The following is a 21,182-nucleotide window of genomic DNA, read 5'->3' on the forward strand; positions in this document are numbered from 1 at the left end:
CCTTCTACCTTGTTCTTGTTTTCCTCTTGATCTCCAAGAATCCATACGTTATTGACTTGAGAGTTGGATCCAAAACCTTTGGCTGCATGTGTTTTTGATTCTATTCTTTCTCTTTAGTTAGTTCTATTTTCTTCGTTTGTTTCATTCCTGAAGATCAGGACAACTGCCCCTCCCCCTTAGGGCATGTACAGTGGTGCTATCTTAGGAGTGTCACGTAGGATAAATGATGAGATGGAGGAGAAAAAACTCATAAAAAAAAGCTTGTCTTCTCGACAAGAAATGATCTCTTTACACAATATGTCTCACCACATTTATAGGAATGACTAATTATTGAAGATAAGGTTAAAAGATGATCCATTGTAGACATGTTTTTTTGTCATCTCTAAATTACATGCAAAACTTAAAATGAAACTATCTTATCAACCATTGTACATGTCCTTACATGTTCCGTCACCCTCTCTTCCAATGTCTTTGATAACCGACAATAGTCCTGAACTCTTCGAGTCTTTAAGTGGTGTCTCCACCAGAAGATCATCCACGCCTGCCTTCGGTGCCACTTAATCATTTCCGATCGAAGAGTCTCTCCTTCACTTCTTCGCGACGATGCAACCCTTCCTTTCAGGTCCATGAATCCATACCATTGTGTAACCGGAGTCGTCATTCTTATTTATTTATTTATTTCAAAAAAACAAAGAGAATAGATAAAAAAACACATGCAACCAAAGGCTTTACCTATATTCAACATCCTAAGAATCCCATCCAGTCTGCCTGATGGTATATGTGCAGTTGAGGATACATAGTGCTCTGTTTCCAAAACGAGCATATCCTGCTCGTATTATTGGCTCATTAAAATGTACGACGACAAAACTGAACAGGAGACATCTCTGCGACACAGCCCACGCAGAACAGCTGAATGTTTCTAAGATATTTCTTTTGATCGGTTCAACAACTGAATATGCAAACCACACATAACTGAAGCTCGCACCCACTAACTAGCAAGCAAAACAGAATTCTCAGTTACATCCAACATCGCTACGTGGAGAACATCACAGAGGCTTTTCTTGCGATAACTGTTTCTGCGCGACTTCCTCTCCTGCTTCTTCATGTCCTGCACCGTTGGTGTCTCTTCGCTATATGATCAACAAAAGTGACTGGGGTTCAGACACTATGAATCTGAGGCCAGTTTAATGCACCGGTTTTCAGTTTCCCATGCTTCCCAGTCCTCTCGCAGCCTCCTTCCGTAGCAGAGATGAGCCTCGGTGCAGGAGCCTAGAGAAATAAAACAGAGGAATGATCATGAATAATCATAGTCAACCAACAATAATATTAACTGCACAAACATAAATGAGAATGGACCATTTGTTTTAAGATCAGCTTAAATGGCCTGAGCACGTCGAACGGGCCAATTTAAACTTTATTTCAGTTGCCAATGCAGATAGGATGTATCGGCATTACAGTACCCATCAATGAATAATTTGGCACGACTAGTTTTCCATTACACCACCATGTATGCTGACAGCGTCAGCACACAGCTAAAGGAAGGTCAATATAACTTAACATGTTGAACTCAAGAAGGCTAGGACACTGGGCGCTGACAAGTGGAAGATTTCCTTTGGTTTCCTTTGACATGTCAAATCAGTATCAGAGCACGCAAATGGTTGACCAGAAGAAGAAAATAATTTGGAAGGCAACCACATGAAAGCACAACACCTATGGCAGACCGTGTGTTTGTTCAGCATATGCATAATCACCACAGCAAGCAAAACTGGAAACTAACCAAAAGAATATGCAACCCTCCATCACCAGAGAGCACCACCTTCCATCAAATTTGCATCGGTCATCAGCGTAGGCTGCAATTACGCATGCACATAGATTCTCCAGATCATATACGTCATGGCACTTATGCAGTGTCTTGGCAAGGAAAGAAACATAAACCCAGTACAAATTTCCATCACAGTTTCACCTTCGACAGTTAAATTACAAAGGTGTAAAGCTAAGGCTGAATCATAAAGACTATGGGAACACTATTGACCTCCTTCCTCAAAACAGTTGCCAAATTCAGCCCGTGCCATTTCTCATGACGAAAATCAGAACATTTGGAAATCACAACTATCCTCCCATATGAGGTTTAAGCTTAAAAATTCAGACGATGCATTTCTCACATAAAAAGGGTGTTACAGAATTACATCATAACTCTGATGACTCATTGTTTTACTCAAAGTGCATCAACATGGTCTACTTATGTAATACTCTGAAGAGGTCCTTGGCTGTAAGCGGGTACATCTCCAAAGTACGAAGCTAGACAAAGAGAACAAATTTATTTAGCTTTGGATCATACAAATGATATCTGTCACCCTTCTCAAAAGCTCATAAAACATGCATGATAATCGATACTGCAGTGTTCAGTTAACTCGTTTATCTACTGTTGAGTCTAACATTCAGTTACAAATCCCTCTCCAAGTGTTTTAACTGTGAAATAAATTGTGAAATTCCACTATCCAACAGGCAAACAACTTGAGACAATAATGTTAAGAAAAAAAAGAGATAAGAACAGCCATGAGGAGTGCACATACCTTCAGCTTGCTTTTCCACCTTTTAAAAGTTTATCACAAATGCAGCATCCTTGTCAATGGAGAACTCGTGGGTTTCTCATCTTTACTGTACTGAACCACTGAATTTTGGAACAACTGAAGAGATTAAAATTTCAGTGTTGCTGATACAAAAAATGTCAAAAATGTATTTACGGACATACATCAGCTTCCTTCAAACTCAAACGTGCTTTCAATCCAGCGCATATGATTGCGCTCGAGGCAAAGAGCAACCTGCAAGACCGAAGGAGGAACATATTAGAATCAATATGTGCTGCATAACATTATGTGGAGTTGAGTACATGAAAAGTGGTTGTGGTTTGGTAATTATAACATGGCAGGGAAAGGCAGAGTTAATTGTCCAAATATCAAGGAAGCAGTGTGGTTTTCTTAAGTACAGTTTGGTAATGTTAGTACAAACTCTACTAGTATGCAGAGCTAGACATGCTAAATGATAATTCATCAAACTGATGCCTCAAAATGTAACCAAAGTCAATGAATAGTTGAAGACTACCATGCATATGAAATGCAAGACATCATAAAGAATTAACATCTTAGACCCCATCAATACCCCATCCTTCTACAGCTTAGACCCCCAATATCGAAAGTTGTCATTCTGAGGCACCACTTTCCCATCAAGGCTAACCTCCTCCTCGCGCCTAGTAGTACTGAAACCACACCCCATGTACTCGGTTTTAGTTCTACTAACCATAAAACCTTTCGATTCCAAGGTTTGTCTCCGAAACTCTAACTTCCTATTGACCCTCGTCCGACTATCGTTAACTAGCACCACATCATCCGCAAAGAGCATACACCATGGGATATCTCCTTATATATCCCTTATGACCTCATCCATCACCAAAGCAAAAAGATAAGGGCTCAAAGCTGACCCTTGATGCAGTCCTATCTTAATCGGGAAGTCATCAGTGTCGACATCACATGTTCGAACACTTGTCAAAACATTATCGTGCATGTCCTTGATGAGGGTAATGTACTTTGCTGGGATTTTGTGTTTCTCCAAGGCCCACCACATGACATTCCGCGGTATCTTATCATAGGCCTTCTCGAAGTCAATGAACACCATATGCAAGTCATTCTTTTGCTCCCTGTATCTCTCCATAAGTTGTCGTACAAAGAAAATGGCTTCCATGATTGACCTCCCAGGCATGAAACCAAACTGATTTTTGGTCACGCACCTCATTCTTCTTAAGTGGTGCTCAATGACTCTCCCATAGCTTCATTGTATGGCTCATCAGCTTAATTCCATGGTAACTGGGACAACCCTGAACATCCCCCTCGTTCTTGAAGATTTGTACTAATATACTCCGTCTCCATTCTATTGGCATCTTGTTTGCCCCAAAAATGAGGTTGAAAAGTTTGGTTAGCCATACTATCGCTATGTCCTCGAGGCCTTTCCACACCTGAATTGGGATACAATCAGGGCCCATCGCATTGCCTCCTTTCATCCTTTTAAAGCCTCCTTGACCTCAGACTCCTGGATTCGCCGCACAAAATGCCTGCTAGTATCATCAAAGGAGTCATCCAGTTGAATGGTAGAATTCTCATTCTCCCCATTGAACAACTTGTCGAAGTACTCCCGCCATCTATGCTTAATCTCCTCATCCTTCACCAGGAGTTGGTCTGCTCCATCCTTGATGCATTTGACTTGGACAACATCCCTCGTCTTCCTCTCTCCGATCTTGGCCATCTTATAGATGTCCGTTTCGCCTTCCTTCGTGCCTAACCGCTGGTATAGAGGTCCTCATACGCCCGACCCCTTACTTCACTGACAGCTTGCTTTGCAGCCTTCTTCGTCATCTTGTACTTCTCTATGTTGTCTGCACTCCTATCCAGGTATAGGCGTCTGAAACAATCTTTCGTCTCCTTAATAGCCTTCTTGACATCATCATTCCACCACCAGGTATCCTTTGCTTCGCTTCTCCTTCCCCTGGACACTCCAAACTCTGAGGCCACCTTTGAACATAATCAATTTTCAAACATCATGAAATGTTATAGTCGAACAAATGAAAGATCATTGTCACACATACGAATATCATGCAAACATCATTGTCTCACATACGAGTCCTTGAGAATATGATATGAATAAGGAAGATCTTTAAAGTATTATATTACATGGTTCTCTCAACAAAAGCATACACCATAAACCTAACCATCAAGGAAAGAAGCTTGCAACAATAGCACGTATGGTACCTATATTACCTTAATCAATGGATGCAAAGTGATGAGAGGTGCTCTCCTTGTGAACATAAGATCCATTCTCAACCGTGCCGAAAAACCATCGAAGGTTAAACATAAATTTTTCTTGAAGCTCGATACTCGAGAGCACCATCTAGCCAAAGTCACCTTGCTACCGCCATAATTTGCCAACTAAGACGGAGACACGCACCATGATCACAGGATTTAAATTCGAACCGTTCTATGCCATGCACTCTGAGAGACCGCCCCTCGCGTGCATATCCTGACACATCTCGCACGCACTTGCTTAAACACCCATTCCAGGGAATCAAAAAAGCAGCAGAATACGAGAAGGATTTCCTTTCTTAAAGGTTCACTCATTTATTTAAAAAGAGGCTCACTCCTTTTGTCCTACCATATGTGCAGTTCACACGAAGAAGCGGAATCCAACTATCTAGCCCTCTTGGGCGTGCAGTTTTTGGCAAGGGCAACAAAAATGGCAAAGTTCAGCAAAGTGATGGTGGCAACGAGCAGAAAGTAGTAATCTAGATGTCCATTATCTAATTCCGATGGAAACCATCCCGACGAGATGGATAGAAGGCCGTCGACATGCTCTCCATCACCTCTAGCCCTCCATGCCGTAGAAATATATTGTCCATCTCTCTCCATCAGTTCGGACTTTTGGATGAGTTGGCTGGAGCATGAATTCAATATGGTATCCGAGCCAAGAGGTCTTGAGTTTAAGAACCTGCCAACGTAGTATTAAAAAAAAGATTCTACGGCCTACATCGATCCCACATCGAAGGACTGAATAGCCTAGCAGTGAGAGGGAGTGTTGAAATATATTGCCCATCTCTTTCCATAAGTTCAGTTTTTTGGATGAGTTGGCAGGAGCATGAATTCAATAAGCTTAACACCATGCACCTACCTTAGCCTCCCTTGGTCGTTAAAGAAGATTCACAAGGTCCACTTGCAGCCTCTTTTTTGGATAAAGATCTCAATTACATGACAATCGCATCCCCACATAGATTGCTAATTTGCTCAATATTGGAAGTTGGCTCATGCTGGTCAAATCGGTGCTTCTTTCCATCCCAATTTGCAAATTAACATGTTTCTTAACAAAAATGGATAATTAATTCAAACAATTAACATGTCCTTTACTAGAAATGGAACCAGGAAATTAGACGGATGATCCCTCTGGACCAAGGGCGAAACCAGATCGGATTCGGATCGATAATGGTCATACGTATCCCATTCCAAATTTATTTTCGGATTCGGAAGTGGGACGGATGCAGATTCGAATACCAGATTATGCGGATTCAAATACCAATACGATAACGGAATAGACTCGGGTCAAAAGTGGATAAACATAATCATACAATAAGAAACATCCACAAGTACTCAAGAATACACAAAAAGAGCCACGAATGATTAACAGTACGTAACCTAGCCATCCATCGCTCAATGCCTTATTCTTTGCCTGAGCTTTTCACTGATTATTCTCTCATAGTAATCCAGCCCATAAAATAAACCACGAAGTGCTTGCAAATTGGGCCTCTAAAGACTGAAGCGCATGCACCACATTTCTCTACGCCTCTGCGGCTGCATGTGCACAACACACAACAGCGATCTACTTTCATCTAGAAAAAAGTTGCGAACAGCCTACGGGTGTCAGAGGCGATTGTTTAGTACCACCTCCCTTACCCAAGCGCGGGTACAATGGGTTGGTGCTATAAAAAAGAATAGGGGTGTGCATAGACCAGGAAAACCGCAAAGTCGACGAACTAGCTAATAGCTATGCACCCGCGTCGCGAGTTGAGTGCCTCTTGGGTTTCTCAAGAAAAATAGTTGTGAGTCATTTCTTGGCTAGCTGCACGGCCAACATAACATAAAAATCGGATAATTCAAAATTTAGACCGGATAATCTAATTGTAAATTCAGATAATTTGGTATCCGGCAGATAATGCCTGCACTGCATCCTATTCCCAATCCAGTGTAGCCGTGTAGGTATCCGCTATCTGGTCCCATATCCGCCAGATAGCATTTTCTCTTCCCATATCCTATGAATTCGGAACCAGATTCGGTCCAGCAATTATTCGATCCGATTTCAACCCTTACTCTGGACCTCGCAGGATCTCTCAATGAAGCTAAAGCGAGCAAGTTCATGTGAAACCTCAATTGCTTCTTGCCCATAGTTTCAAACCTTAGTCTGGACCTCGCAGGATCTCTCAATGAAGCTAAAGCGAGCAAGTTCATGTGAAACCTCAATTGCTTCTTGACCATAGTGCCTTATAGTCGCCTTGTCGAAGCTATACTCAGCATGTTTCATGCTCGCAAAGCTATACTCAGCATGTTTCATGCCCGCAAAGCTATACTCAGCATGTTCAATTTTATAGAAGGAACGTCGAGGGCCTGTTACTTGTATCTGCATGTATAGCCGCCATAAAGCCATGAGTCACGGAGAAAAGCTCCAAGGACCCATTACATCCATTAACATGGAGGAAGGCGCCCACATTGAGCTTGAAACCTGCCTGACACTGGCCGAGTCCATTTCCGAATCAGAGTTGGTGCCCGCTCCTTCCAAGCAATGGAGTTTGCAACTATCATTGTGTTTCTCATCATGGCACGCACTGCCAGTCACGCCTTTTCCTCATGTACGATGCGTCGGTGCTCCCACCAGATATACTAGCAGGCGACCATTATCATATCTAGACCAGTCGCATTCTTCAGCGCTAGTCCCCCTAGCTTCTCTACAAACAACTCCTCCAAGATAATAGAGCCCAACATGTCCATTGTTGTTGCAGACTCAACACTAGTACAAAAACGGGCATTACAAGCGGCCTTGTGAAGCGGTTGTGAGCCAAGACATCAAAGCCGCCTATAATACCCACACTAGAGGTGGTTATTCTTGTTATAGAAAGCATCACAAACGGTTAGAATTCAAACCACCTGTAGGAAACGTTGAGGCGATTGTTACGTTGAAACCGCTTGTAGTTTCTCACCAGCGCATGCAGCCTGCTTCTATTTCAAAACTGCCTACGGTGGGTGAGTACCTCGGGGCGCAACCTTTCCCTTCCCTTTGTGCACATCACCCCACCGACTACGTCTCACACATGCACCTTCCCTTGGCGCTTGGCGCTTGTGTGCCTGCGACCTCATCTTCTCCACGGACTTCTACAACTGGTATTTGTCATGCTACACCGCCTCTAGTGGCCTAAACATGTGTTGGTGAACACTCCTCTTATGGTAGTTCTACGTCAACCACTTCAACGGTGACCTTCACCGCGCAGGAGATTGCACGACTTCGACAACTACTCACTGCTTCTGGTTCTTCATCCCCTGGCACTTCTTCATCGGCCTGTTCCACAGATACAATTCAATCCTTCAACGGCCAAATCTCAATTTGTGGAAAGCCTTCGATGGCTTCCTTATGAAAACATCCATTTGTATATGGGTATAGACGGTCTTTCAAATTACGATAACAAATCTAAAGTGAAGCCAATCGCTTATAAAAATAAACCAGTCTCCTTTTAAAAGGAACTGGCCAATTAACTTCGAAAAACTACGTTCTAACTTGAGCAGAAAAAATGGTGGCATTTGACATCTACCACCCCTACTACTGCCCGAAATCCTGCTTTGGTGAGCTTTCCCCAAGGTGACACCGAAGGTCTACCTCCTTTCGTGCGCCCCTCACCTCCTCCATGAGGATGATCCACTGGATTCATTGCTCATGAACAATGGGGCATCTGCCTAAGCACCGGCACCCCACCACGCTTACGGCATGAATTGAAAACTTCTCACTCTTGAAGGAATTTTGCTTCAGTTGGACTATGAAAAAGCTTATGATAGAGTTCAATGGCCTTTTAGGTCCAGATGGCTTCTCCGTTAGCTTTTTAGAGCTTTTTCGCCCCAGTTGAGAGATATACTAATATAAATGCTTCAGGAGCTGTATCATGGCAGGTTGAACTTGTCCAGACTAAACTAACTATGGTGTCATTTCTCTACTGCCAAAGATTAAGGATGATGTCGGCACCAGTCCGACATTTTTTCTCTATGGGCCGAGGAGAAAGGGGGCTCAGCGAGAAGAGTATTGTATCATGAGAGAAGCACAGAGGTCAACCCGCTTCAAATATGGAACATGGATTCTGGCAATATAACGGAGTTGGGTCCTCATCGATTCGAATGAATCAGTCTTTCTACAGAGGTCAATCTTTGCCTATTAGGCGAGAGGATAGCAAGTTCTAAATTCTATCTCGGTAGGACATGGATTTCTATTACTATGAAATTCATAAATGAAAATGAAGTAGTTAATGGGAGGGCTACTGTTATCCTTTTTCTTGTATGTGTTCCTAAGAGAAGTAATTTGTCCTCATGTTTCAAGATTGCACGAGTTCGACAACTATTCACTCCTTCTGGTTCTTCATAGTAATAGAAATCCTGCTTTGATGAGCTTTCCCCAAGGTGACACCGAAGGTCTACCTCCTTTCGTGCGCCCCTCACCTCCTCCATGAGGATGATCCACTGGATTCATTGCTCATGAACAATGGGGCATCTGCCTAAGCACCGGCACCCCACCACGCTTACGGCATGAATTGAAAACCTCTCACTCTTGAAGGAATTTTGCTTCAGTTGGACTATGAAAAAGCTTATGATAGAGTTCAATGGCCTTTTAGGTCCAGATGGCTTCTCTGTTAGCTTTTTAGAGCTTTTTCGCCCCAGTTGAGAGATATACTAATATAAATGCTTCAGGAGCTGTATCATGGCAGGTTGAACTTGTCCAGACTAAACTAACTATGGTGTCATTTCTCTACTGCCAAAGATTAAGGATGATGTCGGCACCAGTCCTACATTTTCTCTATGGGCCGAGGAGAAAGGGGGCTTAGCGAGAAGAGTATTGTATCATGAGAGAAGCACAGAGGTCAACCCGCTTCAAATATGGAACATGGATTCTGGCAATATAACGGAGTTGGGTCCTCATCGATCCGAATGAATCAGTCTTTCTACAGAGGTCAATCTTTGCCTATTAGGCAAGAGGATAGCAAGTTCTAAATTCTATCTCGGTAGGACATGGATTTCTATTACTATGAAATTCATAAATGAAAATGAAGTAGTTAATGGGAGGGTTACCGTTATCCTTTTTCTTGTATGTGTTCCTAAGAGAAGTAACTTGTCCTCATGTTTCAAGATTGCACGACTTCGACAACTATTCACTCCTTCTGGTTCTTCATCCCCTGACACTTCTTCGTCGGCCTCTTCAGTTGAGCCCCTGGCTATGCTGGAGATTACGAGACTTCAATGTCTCCTAATGCTTCTTTTAGTTCTCCATCGATAGTTTTGCAGGTTTTGCTACTGATTCTTTTGGTACTAAGATCCACTTTTTACAGTCAGGTACATTTCTATGGATCCTACTGATTCTTCTGGTACCGAGACCACTTTTTACACAGTCAGGTACATTTCCATGGATCCTTGGTACAGGTGCTTCTTTTCATATGACTCACGATTCTCCCATTTTGTCCTCCACTCAAACCTCCAGATTCTCATGTTCATGTTCTTACTGCTGATGGTACTTCCCTCCCAGTCGGTAATCGAGGTGCTCTTAGCACTTTGTCTTGTCATGTTCGTTGACTTGCCACATTTCAGGTAGTTAGATTGTCGACTCTGGTTGTAGTCATTCTCGACTTTGCCTCTTGTTTTGATTAGGATCGTCACACGGGTGCTCTACTTGGTGCTGGCCCTCGGCGCCGTGACTCACAGGGTCTTCAGGAGCTTGACTGGTTTCATCGTCCCTCCCCTGCCACCGCTGCCAGTCTCTTCGCTTGTGTTACCTTGACTATCGGCTCTTTGTGGCATCACCGTCTTACGTCACTTGTGTGGCTCTCATCTCCCACCCTTAATTCAACATGGTCTTCTTGGATCTATCTCTGGAGGTGTCTCTTTAGACTGTCAGGTTTGTCGACTTGTAAACCAGTTCAGTTACCTTATCCTCACAGCAAGACTACGCCTCAACGTCCTTTCGATCTTGCTCACTCTGATGTTTAGCTTCCAGCTCCCTTTGCCTCGAAAGGAGCCATAGTTACTATATTACTTTTATAGATGATCTCTCGACACACATAGATATATTTTATGTCTTCTTGTAGTGAGGTCTTATCTATGGCCTTACGTTTGCCGCCACAGTTCATACCGAGCTTTCCACTCATATCCATGTCTTCCATGCAGATTCAGCTCGTGAGTATATCTCTCATTTGTTGGGCGAATTCGTCGCTGAGAAGAGCACACTTGCTCAGTTCTCTTGTCTTGGTGCTCATGCTCGGAAGGTGACTCGTGCGTTGGGTTGAGGTTGTTTCTACTTCCACCTATCCCACCCTCTACTCTGCAGGTTGACATTTCTCTCGAGCGTCTTGTTGGTCATTTTCGTGACTACTCAACATTTCGTTTATTTGGTTGTTTTGCTACGTTGTTCTTGCCCCCCCCCCCCCCCCCCCCCGTTGAACGCACCAAACTGCTCAGTTTGTTGAATGTGCCTTCTTATGTTACAGTGATGAGCAGAAGAGTTATCCGTGTTGGGATACCGTCAGTTGTCGGATGTGACTTTTGATGAGTCACATCATTTCTATCCATGTCGATCCTCTCCTTCGGCCACCCCATTGAGGATATTTCTTTCTTCACTTTTCCCGATACACCTATCACTCATGCATTGTCCTCGTCCATGAATCCCATCATGTCTTCCCATACTCACCACCCCATTGAGGATGTTTTAGACCCCATGCCATCATCACCTTCGGCTTCCCCACCTCACCTTGCTCGTCCCCTGAGGCTTCTACGATGATTCCCCCTCGTCTTCTTTATCACATTGGTTGCCCGCGTGTTGTGGATTCTTCTGATGCGCCATCTCCCCAGACTACCATGCCACCTTTTATTGGCAACGCACCGCCTCCAGATCAACTTACTATTGACCGCTATGGTTATTCTGGCGTCTAGACTTCTAATCATGATGCTATTGTTCATCCCGAACGGAAACATGCCATGCCATGGGATTCTCATTTCCTTTCCTCCAAGTGCTGACTTAGGCCGTCCGGGCCTAATAAAGCCCGTAGCAGAAAATGTAGGCCCGGGCCTGGCCCTGTCGTCAGGCCTAGATTTCAGGGCCAGACCCGTCCCATCAGTGAAAAAAACCGTCATGCCTCGGGCCGGGCCTCTTCCCTAAAACGCAAATATGTCAAGCCCAAGCCCGACCGAGCCTTCGAGCTCAAAACATAGGCCCGGGCCCGGCGCACAGGCAAGACCGGGCCGGGTCGGGTCGGGTCAAGCCGGGTTTCCCATGGCCAGTTATACCTGTAAGTGGGTCTACAATGTTAATAGTGATTGTTCTCTTTGAGTGTGACAAAGCTCATCATGTGGTATGTGGCTTTCAGCAGGAATATGGCCATGACCAGATGAGACATTTGCTCCTGTGACCCACATGACTACTCATCGCACACTTCTCGTTGTGGTTTCTATTCGCCTTTTGCTTGTCTCTCAGCTTGATGCCAAAAATGTCTTTCTTAATGGTGAGTTGCATGAGGAGGTCTACATGTAGCCACCACCTAGGTATTCTGGTCCTGATGGCATGATTCCTAGTATTTGTCGCTCTCTCCAACAAACCCATCATGCCTAGTTTGAGTGTTTCGTCTTAGTGGTGAGTATGGGTGGTTTTCTTACTAGTACTCGTGATCCTGCACTGTATGTCCACCTTTCAGCTCGTCGTCGGACTCTTCTTCTATATGTTGATGGCATTATCATCACTGATGATGACTCTCAGTACATTGTCTTTGTGAAGGCTCGTCTTAGTGACTACTCCCTCCGTCCCAAAATTCTTGTCTTAGATTTGTCTAGTTACGGATGTATCTAATACTAAAATGTGACTTGACACATCCGTATTTAGACAAATCTAAGACAAAGAATTTTGGGACGGGGGGAGTAGTTTCTTATGTCTGATCTTGGCCCATCTTGCTGCCTCATTGGGATCGATGTTTCTACTACCTCTAATGGCTTCTTAATTCCCAAGAGAAGTATATCCAGGACCTTCTTACTCGCATTGCTTTTATTGGAAAGCGCTGTTGAGACTCCTATGGAGCTCAACGTCCACCTCCGTGCTTCTGATGGCGAGCATTTGTTTGATTTGACGCGCTACCGTCATCTTGTTGGGAGTCTTGTCTATTTAGATGTCACTCTTCCGAACAATCCATATCCCATTCACATTCTAAGTCAGTTTGTCTCTGCTCCCACTTCGATCCAGTACAATCACCTCCTCCATGTTCTATACCTTCATGGGATTCTCTCTCGCTGTCTCTTCTTCCCACGCTCAAGTTCGACGGTCTATCTCTACTTAGTTTGTATTTCTTGGTAGTTTTCTCATTACCTGGAAGACAAAGAAACATACTTCACTTTCTTGTTCAAGTGTAGAGGCTGAGTTGCGAGCTATGACTCTTTTGGCAACAGAGGTAACTTGGCTAAGATGACTGATTGAGAATTTTGGTGTTTCTGTCACTACACCACTCTCTCTTATCAAACAATACAAGTAGTATTGCGTGCTACCCTATGAACCATGAGCTCACCAAGCATATTAATGTTTATGCTTCTTTCATGTGCTCAAGTGTGCAAGATCAAATTATTGTTCTTTAGTATGTGCCTTCCAATTTACATTTGGCCGATTTCTTCACAAAGGCCTAGACTAGAGCACAACACGGCTTCTATCTCTCCAAACTTGGTGTTGTTGATCCATCATGAGCTTGAGGATTTTGGTGCTTCTATCTCTCCAAAAGAGACGACCACTTCAGAACACAAACATTGCACCAAACATCTGAGGCTACTGCCCAGACGTAGCTTGACCATAAAGCAACCCTGCGCAACCGACAATCACGATGGAGAGGGATGTAGCACCTCAATGAAGACTTCAGGAAAGAAACAACGCTCACAATCGCCATCATCATTGGAGCCAACCATAATAAGTGCAGGGTTTTCACAACCACTGAGCCACACAAGGGAGCTCAGACTACGTGATGACAGTGGACATATCAGAGTGACCTGCCGCCAACAACCAAACACACCCACAATAGTTGTGGCACCTCACTCCACAACAACCATGTCATGCCATCCCAAGTAGCAAATCCACTGTAAACGCCGGATCTACCGACAATCGTCCACCGTCACGGATGATGCATAAGCATAGGGTGGCGGATGATGCCTTTCTCCTCCTAGTGTCCTCTTCCCATCTTCCTCGCTTCCGCTATCGCCATACCCTCGCCGCTTAGCTCTAGGTCTAAAGGCTGACTAGCGACAGCAGCAGTCCGCTCCCATCAGCATTTTCACCCCTTCCCACACCTCCTCTATACTCTCTACTACCTGTAAGTCCGACTAGGCATCCTTTCCCTGACTACGAGTTACTTGTGTGCTGCCTTGTTCCTACATCATGTGCTCCCATGCAAGTTGTCGCCATAGCTACAAGCTCGGGCACCGCCCCCGAACTTACCCAAGGACGACAAGCGCCCAAGTGCACGTCGCTACCTTTCGCCAAGGCTAGGGACGCCCAGCAAGAGAACGTGGGATGCGGAACCAAGTCCGTGACACATAACCCGCAACCAAAGGAAGGACGCCAAGCCAAATCGGCAGGCAATGAAGAGTGCACGGTAGGTATGGGGAAGCGATGAAAACGCTATCAGGAGTGGCACACCATGCCATCCTCTGCCTTTTCACTTGAACTTCCAAAGAAGAACCCTGAGCTGAATTACTTGTCCCAATTTTGCCCTCACGGTCTTAAGACTTGTCACTTTATTTCCCCCTGATACCAAGGGAGGTCCCTTTACCGACGCCGCGGGGTTGCCTGCAATCAATAACCTCTCGCAAGGTGGCCTCGTACCAGAATCCCCTAAACATTTGTTTGCATTGGCACTGCATGTACCTGTATTTCCATTCGCGGGGTCAAAATCATCTTTCTCCATATACATCGGGTCGAGTCATGCCTAGTTTTCCCTCCACGACCACCTTGGCTTCTACTAGCCCAGCCACCTCTTCCACAGGTGGTAATACCACGAGGCTGAGCAATGAACTCATTTCTAGGCTGGAAACACATCTAAGGGCCTGTTCTGATTCTCTCCAACTCTCAACTCCACAAACTCCACTAGTGAAGTTGACCCGAACGCCTGAGCTCCATGGAGTGAACTTCTCAGAGCTAAGCACTCGCGTAGTGTAAAAAGGAGTTGGGCCAGCCCAGCTTCACAAAACTGGAAAGCTGGGGTTGTTCATATTTACATCCACAATGCTACCGCCAAAGAAAACGTTTGGGCACCATGGCCCCAACTAATCGTTACACTCATGTCTCCCTCCAATCCATACGCTATATTCCAACTGATGGCCTTCAAATGGGCTTGTTTTTTCCGGCCCAAGTCTTGCCGAACAGGCCAAAAGGGCTCTGCCAGGCCAAGGCACGTTGGAGAAGCTGTTGCTCATCCCGAACGCTCTCTGATCGCCAAGGGAAGCTGGAAGCTAGCGGAAGAAGCCAGATATGCAGATTTGGAGAAGCTTGGAGAGAATCAGATGGTCAATCGTATCGTAATTTGCGCAAAAAGGCGGCATCTTCTTGTATAGCACATGGAACATTAGGGGTAGTTTACCTCGCTCAACATTCCCTAAGAACCTCAAAGTGGGCAGGCTTCTCTAGTTTGATCTTGACGCGCACTCGTACAAACTTTCATGCTAACATCAGATTGAGTAACGCAAATTAAAATTTAGATAGATAGTGCTAGCATCGGTATTAAAACTAGCAGATAACTACGATTGTCGCTACAAGAACTATTGTTGTAGCTGCCAAAACTTTTTTCATGCCAGAATGAATGAACAGAAATTGAAGTCATGTGAGCATGCAAGGTGGCTGGTAGCAAATTTACAAATTAAAACGAACACATTTGTTTGTCGAATTTGGGGTGGGATGTGTTTCTTGTTTTAAACCCGACATGGGGGGAGGGGGGTCCACCTGAATGTGATCTCATTCAAAAAGAGGATCGATCTAGTTTACAACGGAAACCAGATCAGAAACCAAACAGAGGGCACGACACAAGCGATATAGCCTCGTCGACCACATTACAAAAGCGGCAAATGCACTAAAACGCATGGCCCCAGATCCGAAGCGGCACGACTCAAACTTGTATTCCTAGGTGGCCATAGGCTATACACGTATGTGGTATAATACGCAAAAGGCTCCTTGTATAACAGGGAAAATGCAAGGGTACACGACTATAATATTATATATCAGGACCTCAACGCTTTTCGACTTCAGAGCCAGCAGAATGACTTAAATACATGTAATGATGTGCTGTGACAGTAAGTAGCACATGTAATAAGAAAAACAGGTTAATGGGGTTACCTTTTCAAGCTCCTCAAGTACAGCCTTTGCAACAACATTTTTCTGCTCAAAAAGACTGTCCAGCTCCATTCTAGGAACTATGGCTCAGACCACTATTTTCCAGAGAAAGAACGCTTAGGCTTTAAAGAAACAGTATAAACAACACAGCAAGATATGATTATTTACCATCAAAGACGTAGGACTGAATTTGCTGTTGGGGGATTCTGCAACTTGTAGAATGCCTCATCTGCATTCTCCTTAACAACCCGGTATTGAATTGTACAGATCAGCTGAACAAAGACATTATCCTGCAAGGGAAAAGGAGATCATCAATTATTTCAGTAAGTACACAAATAAGCAAAGCCGTCATTGCATTCACTCGGATTTTAAGTACTACAGCTCATCAATCACATGGTCAGAAACTCAAGTGAACGATTGGGTCATTATGGCCAAGTTTCCAAACATCTCCCATCAGTAGCAAAATTAGATAAAAAGGATGGTTTGCTCCAGTTATAAACCCAATTTAAGTCCAGGACCCAACGTTGTGCAAACAATGTTCTCCAACTGTCACATATAATTTCTCTATCAATATTAAAATCATCCCACAGCGTTAACACAACTATCTTTTTTCACATTCGGAATCTAGCATCAGTGCCTGCTGCGGTCTCATTGTAACGCAACAATGATTTGAACTAACAATGGAATGGGCCATGTACATGTCACAGACTTCAAGTTCCGCCCTCCATTGCCAGGTGATTTTCATCCTAAGACTCTGCATAGAAGGTGGACTCTTCTGATGAATCGGAGCACAAGGCAAGTTCTATGGATTTTGTTATGTGTATATCGAATGATTTCCATTTGAATCTATGTTATTTTTCTTGGGTTCATACATTATCCACTGCTTCTACTAAAAAACTCTACCTTCCTCTTAAAAATGTAGACACATTAATATAATGCTGCGATGAAAAACCCAATCATCTGGACATCGTAAACAGTGCCACATGCTTTAACCCTGGGCTATTCTTCCACTTCACATTTCATGGAAGGATCCAGTTCGAACTTCAGAAAGCGACATACTTTTATGATGCTTGAAGCTGACTCCAGAGTAGAAGGTCTGTTTGCTACATTCTAACAGCAATTGTTTGTTATAAACTTATAATCCATAAATTGTGCTACAAATTCTGGTTTCGCTTGTAGGAATCATAAACGAGAAGTATAAGATGTACACTTCTCTTTCACAAACAACGACAGATACCAAAATGGTTCAGTCGCTTTTAGCAATTTGGGAGGTATCTTTCCTGCTCTATGTGCACATATGCTGCAAATTGTTACTAATTGCCAAACTTCTCATACCTGCTTTGCTTAAGAACTTGAGCACTTAAGACTACTGGATGGATGAAACAAAACCTGCTGATATTGGTAGACCACCACAGGATGCTGTTCTTAAAAGTTTTCTTCATGGTATTAAGTATGAGAGTGCTCTTTCTGCGTTGGATCCAAAAGAGGGGTCCCATCACAAAGTTTCTGCCGTTGAAGCCTCTGAAAAACTTGAGAGGTGCTTTAAATCATTGACTGATGTTATTGGGACTATCACATTCTCACAAAATGACTGCTGTGAAAATATTGGTAATGATAATTCTGCTCGAAGAACATCTCATTCATTTGACGAACATGAAAAGGTAGTTCTCAGATCTTAGTTATCTGGTAATGGTTTGATTCAAGTTATATGCATATATTATTGGGTCAGTTTGTAGTGTTATCCAAAGCAGTTTAAATAAGAAACATGCCGAACCAATTTTCGCAACCTATATAATGTACCTAAAATAGTTGTAAGGTGAAGAACTGCATTGTTTGGCTTCTGGATATCAGACCCAGAAGAAATGCCTGACAAGAACCCTAACCACGCCAAACAAAGCCACACTAATGGTCAAATACGAGAGGGTGGAAGATAATTCTAGGTCTGGTATGAAGTGAGTACTTCAGATGGTAGAGGATGCCAGTCCATGGTCACTTTTTGATCTTGCCAATCATTTTAGATGCAGGTTCTGATATTTCTAGTTTTGGGATTACATATGTGTATTTTTTCTAGCCACATTTGCATATTATGCTTTCGATTTGAATGTGTTTTTTACTTTCTCCTGATAAATATAACACCTCTTGTCACTTTCGTTGTAGCATGTAGATTATGAAGCACTTGGGCTTTTAAGCTGGATGGCCTCCTCTCAGGCTGGAGAGGAACCAAACATCTCCCAAAGAACAACCTAGCGCCGAAAGAATTGGTTTGGAAACGGCAAAAAAAATTCCCTCCACTAGCTTACATGGGGATAGGAACCCGCAACTACATGTATGTATTATTATGCGGCTAAGGTAGAAAATAGTAACATGACATTTTTGATAGGCTCGCTCTGCTAGATCGACGATAGGGGCAGAGACGGGTCATGGGCTTAGAGATTCTTAATTTGGCGATTTGCTTTGGCGGTTTGAGGCTTGGCCAGGGGTGTTCAACTCATAGCAACAACTCTTCCCAACGCCACAGAGAGTTGGGCAACTGCAATTAATTAATTGTGCTAAAAGCATGATTAATTAAGTAGTTACTATTAGCATCCCAGCAGAGCAATCTCGTCTGCTTCTCTTCCAGCAGTTCTTAATTGTGAATCTAGCAGCGGGAAGTGACGCGGATGATCAATTTAGGCTACCATCTATCCAGGGGGAACAGAGCAATCGTGACGTGGCCGAGGGGCATAAAGCATACCGCAGATTTGAACTACCAATTCTGTGTGCTGCAACCTCATTGTAACTCAGCAAATGATTTTAACTACCATCTTCCTCCCAAGAACAATCTAACGCTGAAAGAACTGGTTCAGAAACGGCAAAACAAATTCCCTCGCTAGCTTACATGGGGATTGCAAAGGCGCAAACACATATATGTATTATTATGTGGCTAAAGTAGAAACTAGTAACATGGGTTGTTGTACCGGACTGGACAGCAGGTCCTGGGCGCAGAGAGCTCTTAATTTGGCGAATTTAGGCTTGGGTAGGATTGTTTCAAGTTTTCAACCTACAGCAAAACTCTTCCCAAATCCCAACGCTGCAGAGAGTTGGGCAACCACGATTGGCGTCTCCTTCTAGCAGTTAGCATTAATCGCGAATCTAGCACGGGCGAGTGATAAAGATGATGAATCTAGGGTAGGGTACCATCAATCCAGGGGGGGGGGGGGGGGGGGGGGGGGGGGGGGGGGGGAGAACAGAGCAACCGTGACGTGCCCTAGGGACAGGAAGCGCAGGGGGAAAAGAAAGAACCTTGGTCTTGGTCTCGAGCGACGGGACGCGGGTGGAGAGGGTCCTGGCGACGAGCTCGCCGGCGCAGGGGTTGAAGAAGTTGATGCCCGGCTCGGCGAGGCGGAGGAAGCGGCCCCGGTTCTCCACCGCCGCCACGTTCGCCTGGCCACGCACCCGCACCATCTCCGACGATCCCTCGTCGCCTACTCCCTACGCTCCCTCCGTCGGCGGGCTGGGTTGCTGGATCGACGATTACGGCGACGAATTCGGCGTGCGGCGTGCGGGACTTGGGTTCCCCTTTCGACACGCTTTTCTCCTCTCTGGGTTTGGAAACTTTGGATCCGAGTGCGGCACGGATACGACTGTACGAGTGTGCGTGGGCACGGTGGGACGCGCCCTGGCAGTGCCAACCCGGACTACGTGGCACTAAAATAAAATTGTTTTGCTGCTTCTAAAGAAAAGAAAAGGCGGCTGCTACGAATAAACCGGCTGATTTTCTAGAGAAATCAGCCGGGTTGCCAGCCGTCTGATCTGATTATCTTGGCCCTTTAAAAAGTCAACGCACCAGCACACCGTCCTCCTCCCGCATCACACCAGCCACCCCCTGCTTCAATCACCATCTCGCCGTCGCAAGGCAGCAACACGCCGCCACGGGAAAGCATGTAGGGGAACGTAGCAGAAATTCAAAAATTTTTACGCATCACCAAGATCAATCTATGGCGTAATCTAGCAACGAGGGGAAGGGTAGTGCATCTACATACCCTTGTAGATCGTGATGCGGAAGCGTTGCAAGAACGTGGATGAAGGAGTCGTACTCGTAGCGATTCAGATCGCGGTTGATTCCGATCTAAGCGTCGAACCACGGCGCCTCCGCGTTCAACACACGTGCAGCCCGGTGACGCCTTGATCCAGCAAGGAGAGAGGGAGAGGTTGGGGAAGACTCCGTCCAGCAGCAGCACAACGGCATGGTGGTGATGGAGGAGCGTGGCACTCCAGCAGGGCTTCGCCAAGCACTGCGAGAGACGGGGAGGGAGAGGGGTAGGGCTGCGCCAAGAGAGAGATGTTCTCATGTCTATGGCAGCCCCAAAACCCCCACTATATATAGGGGAGGGGGAGGGGCTGCGCCCCCATCTAGGGTTTCCCCCCAAAGGGGTGCGGCCAGCCCTAGATCCATCTAGGGGGGCGGCCAAGGGGGGAGAGAGGGGGGCGCACCACTAGGTGGGCCTTAGGCCCATCTGAGCCTAGGGTTTCCCCCTTCCCCCCCTTCCTGCGCCCTGGGCCCCTTGTGGGAGGCGCACCAGCCCACCTAGGGGCTGGTCCCTTTCCCACACTTAGCCCACGCAGCCCTCTGGGGCCGGTGGCCCCACTTGGTGGACCCCGGGACTCTCCCGGTGGTCCCGGTACGTTACCGATAGCACCCGAAACTTTTCCGGTGACCAAAACAGGACTTCCCATATATAAATCTTTACCTCTGGACCATTCCGGAACTCCTCGTGACGTCCGGGATCTCATCCGGACTCCGAACAACATTCGGTAACCACGTATATCTATTCCCTATAACCCTAGCGTCATCGAACCTTAAGTGTGTAGACCCCACGGGTTCGGGAACCATGCAGACATGACCGAGACGTTCTCCGGCCAATAACCAACAGCGGGATCTGGATACCCATGTTGGCTCCCACATGTTCCACGATGATCTCATCGGATGAACCACGATGTCAGGGATTCAATCAATCCCGTAT

The 21,182-nt window shown here is 45.1% G+C and overlaps 1 protein-coding gene across 8 annotated transcripts; it reads right to left on the bottom strand.

The window, feature by feature from the left end:
• Nucleotides 1-714: 714 nt before the first annotated feature.
• On the bottom strand, nt 715-19,839 carry LOC109752566 (hypersensitive-induced response protein 4-like). 8 transcript variants are annotated; one of them, XR_012190370.1, is made up of 8 exons: nt 19,462-19,794; nt 17,569-17,700; nt 16,348-16,469; nt 16,183-16,274; nt 2,753-2,822; nt 2,574-2,671; nt 1,778-1,850; nt 917-1,269 (listed from the first exon to the last, which is right to left on the bottom strand). XR_012190370.1 is itself a non-coding variant. In XM_073505978.1 (8 exons), exons 1-3 carry the CDS (start codon nt 19,621-19,623, stop codon nt 16,448-16,450), a joined length of 324 nt encoding a protein of 107 aa, XP_073362079.1. In that variant the 5' UTR covers nt 19,624-19,768; the 3' UTR covers nt 917-1,269; nt 1,778-1,850; nt 2,574-2,671; nt 2,753-2,822; nt 16,183-16,274; nt 16,348-16,447. The 8 variants fall into 8 exon arrangements, 7 of the variants coding, with proteins under 7 accessions (XP_073362083.1, XP_073362079.1, XP_040252942.2 ...); XM_073505978.1 differs by having other exon boundaries at nt 17,569-17,708; nt 19,462-19,768; XM_040397008.3 differs by lacking the exon at nt 17,569-17,700 and having other exon boundaries at nt 19,462-19,839.
• Nucleotides 19,840-21,182: the final 1,343 nt, after the last annotated feature.

The sequence above is a fragment of the Aegilops tauschii genome, chromosome 7 (genome assembly GCF_002575655.3).
Source record: "Aegilops tauschii subsp. strangulata cultivar AL8/78 chromosome 7, Aet v6.0, whole genome shotgun sequence".
NCBI lineage: Eukaryota > Viridiplantae > Streptophyta > Magnoliopsida > Poales > Poaceae > Aegilops > Aegilops tauschii.

Coding starts and splice junctions, on each gene's coding strand:
- LOC109752566 (XM_073505979.1), bottom strand. CDS start 19,623: ATGGTGCGGGTGCGTGGCCAGGCGAACGTGGCGGCGGTGGAGAACCGG. Junction 17,709..19,461: donor CGCTCGAGACCAAGACCAAG/GTTCTTTCTTTT, acceptor GCACCTCTCAAG/TTTTTCAGAGGCTTCAACGG. Junction 16,470..17,568: donor TGGTCTACCAATATCAGCAG/GTTTTGTTTCAT, acceptor TTTCCCTTGCAG/GATAATGTCTTTGTTCAGCT.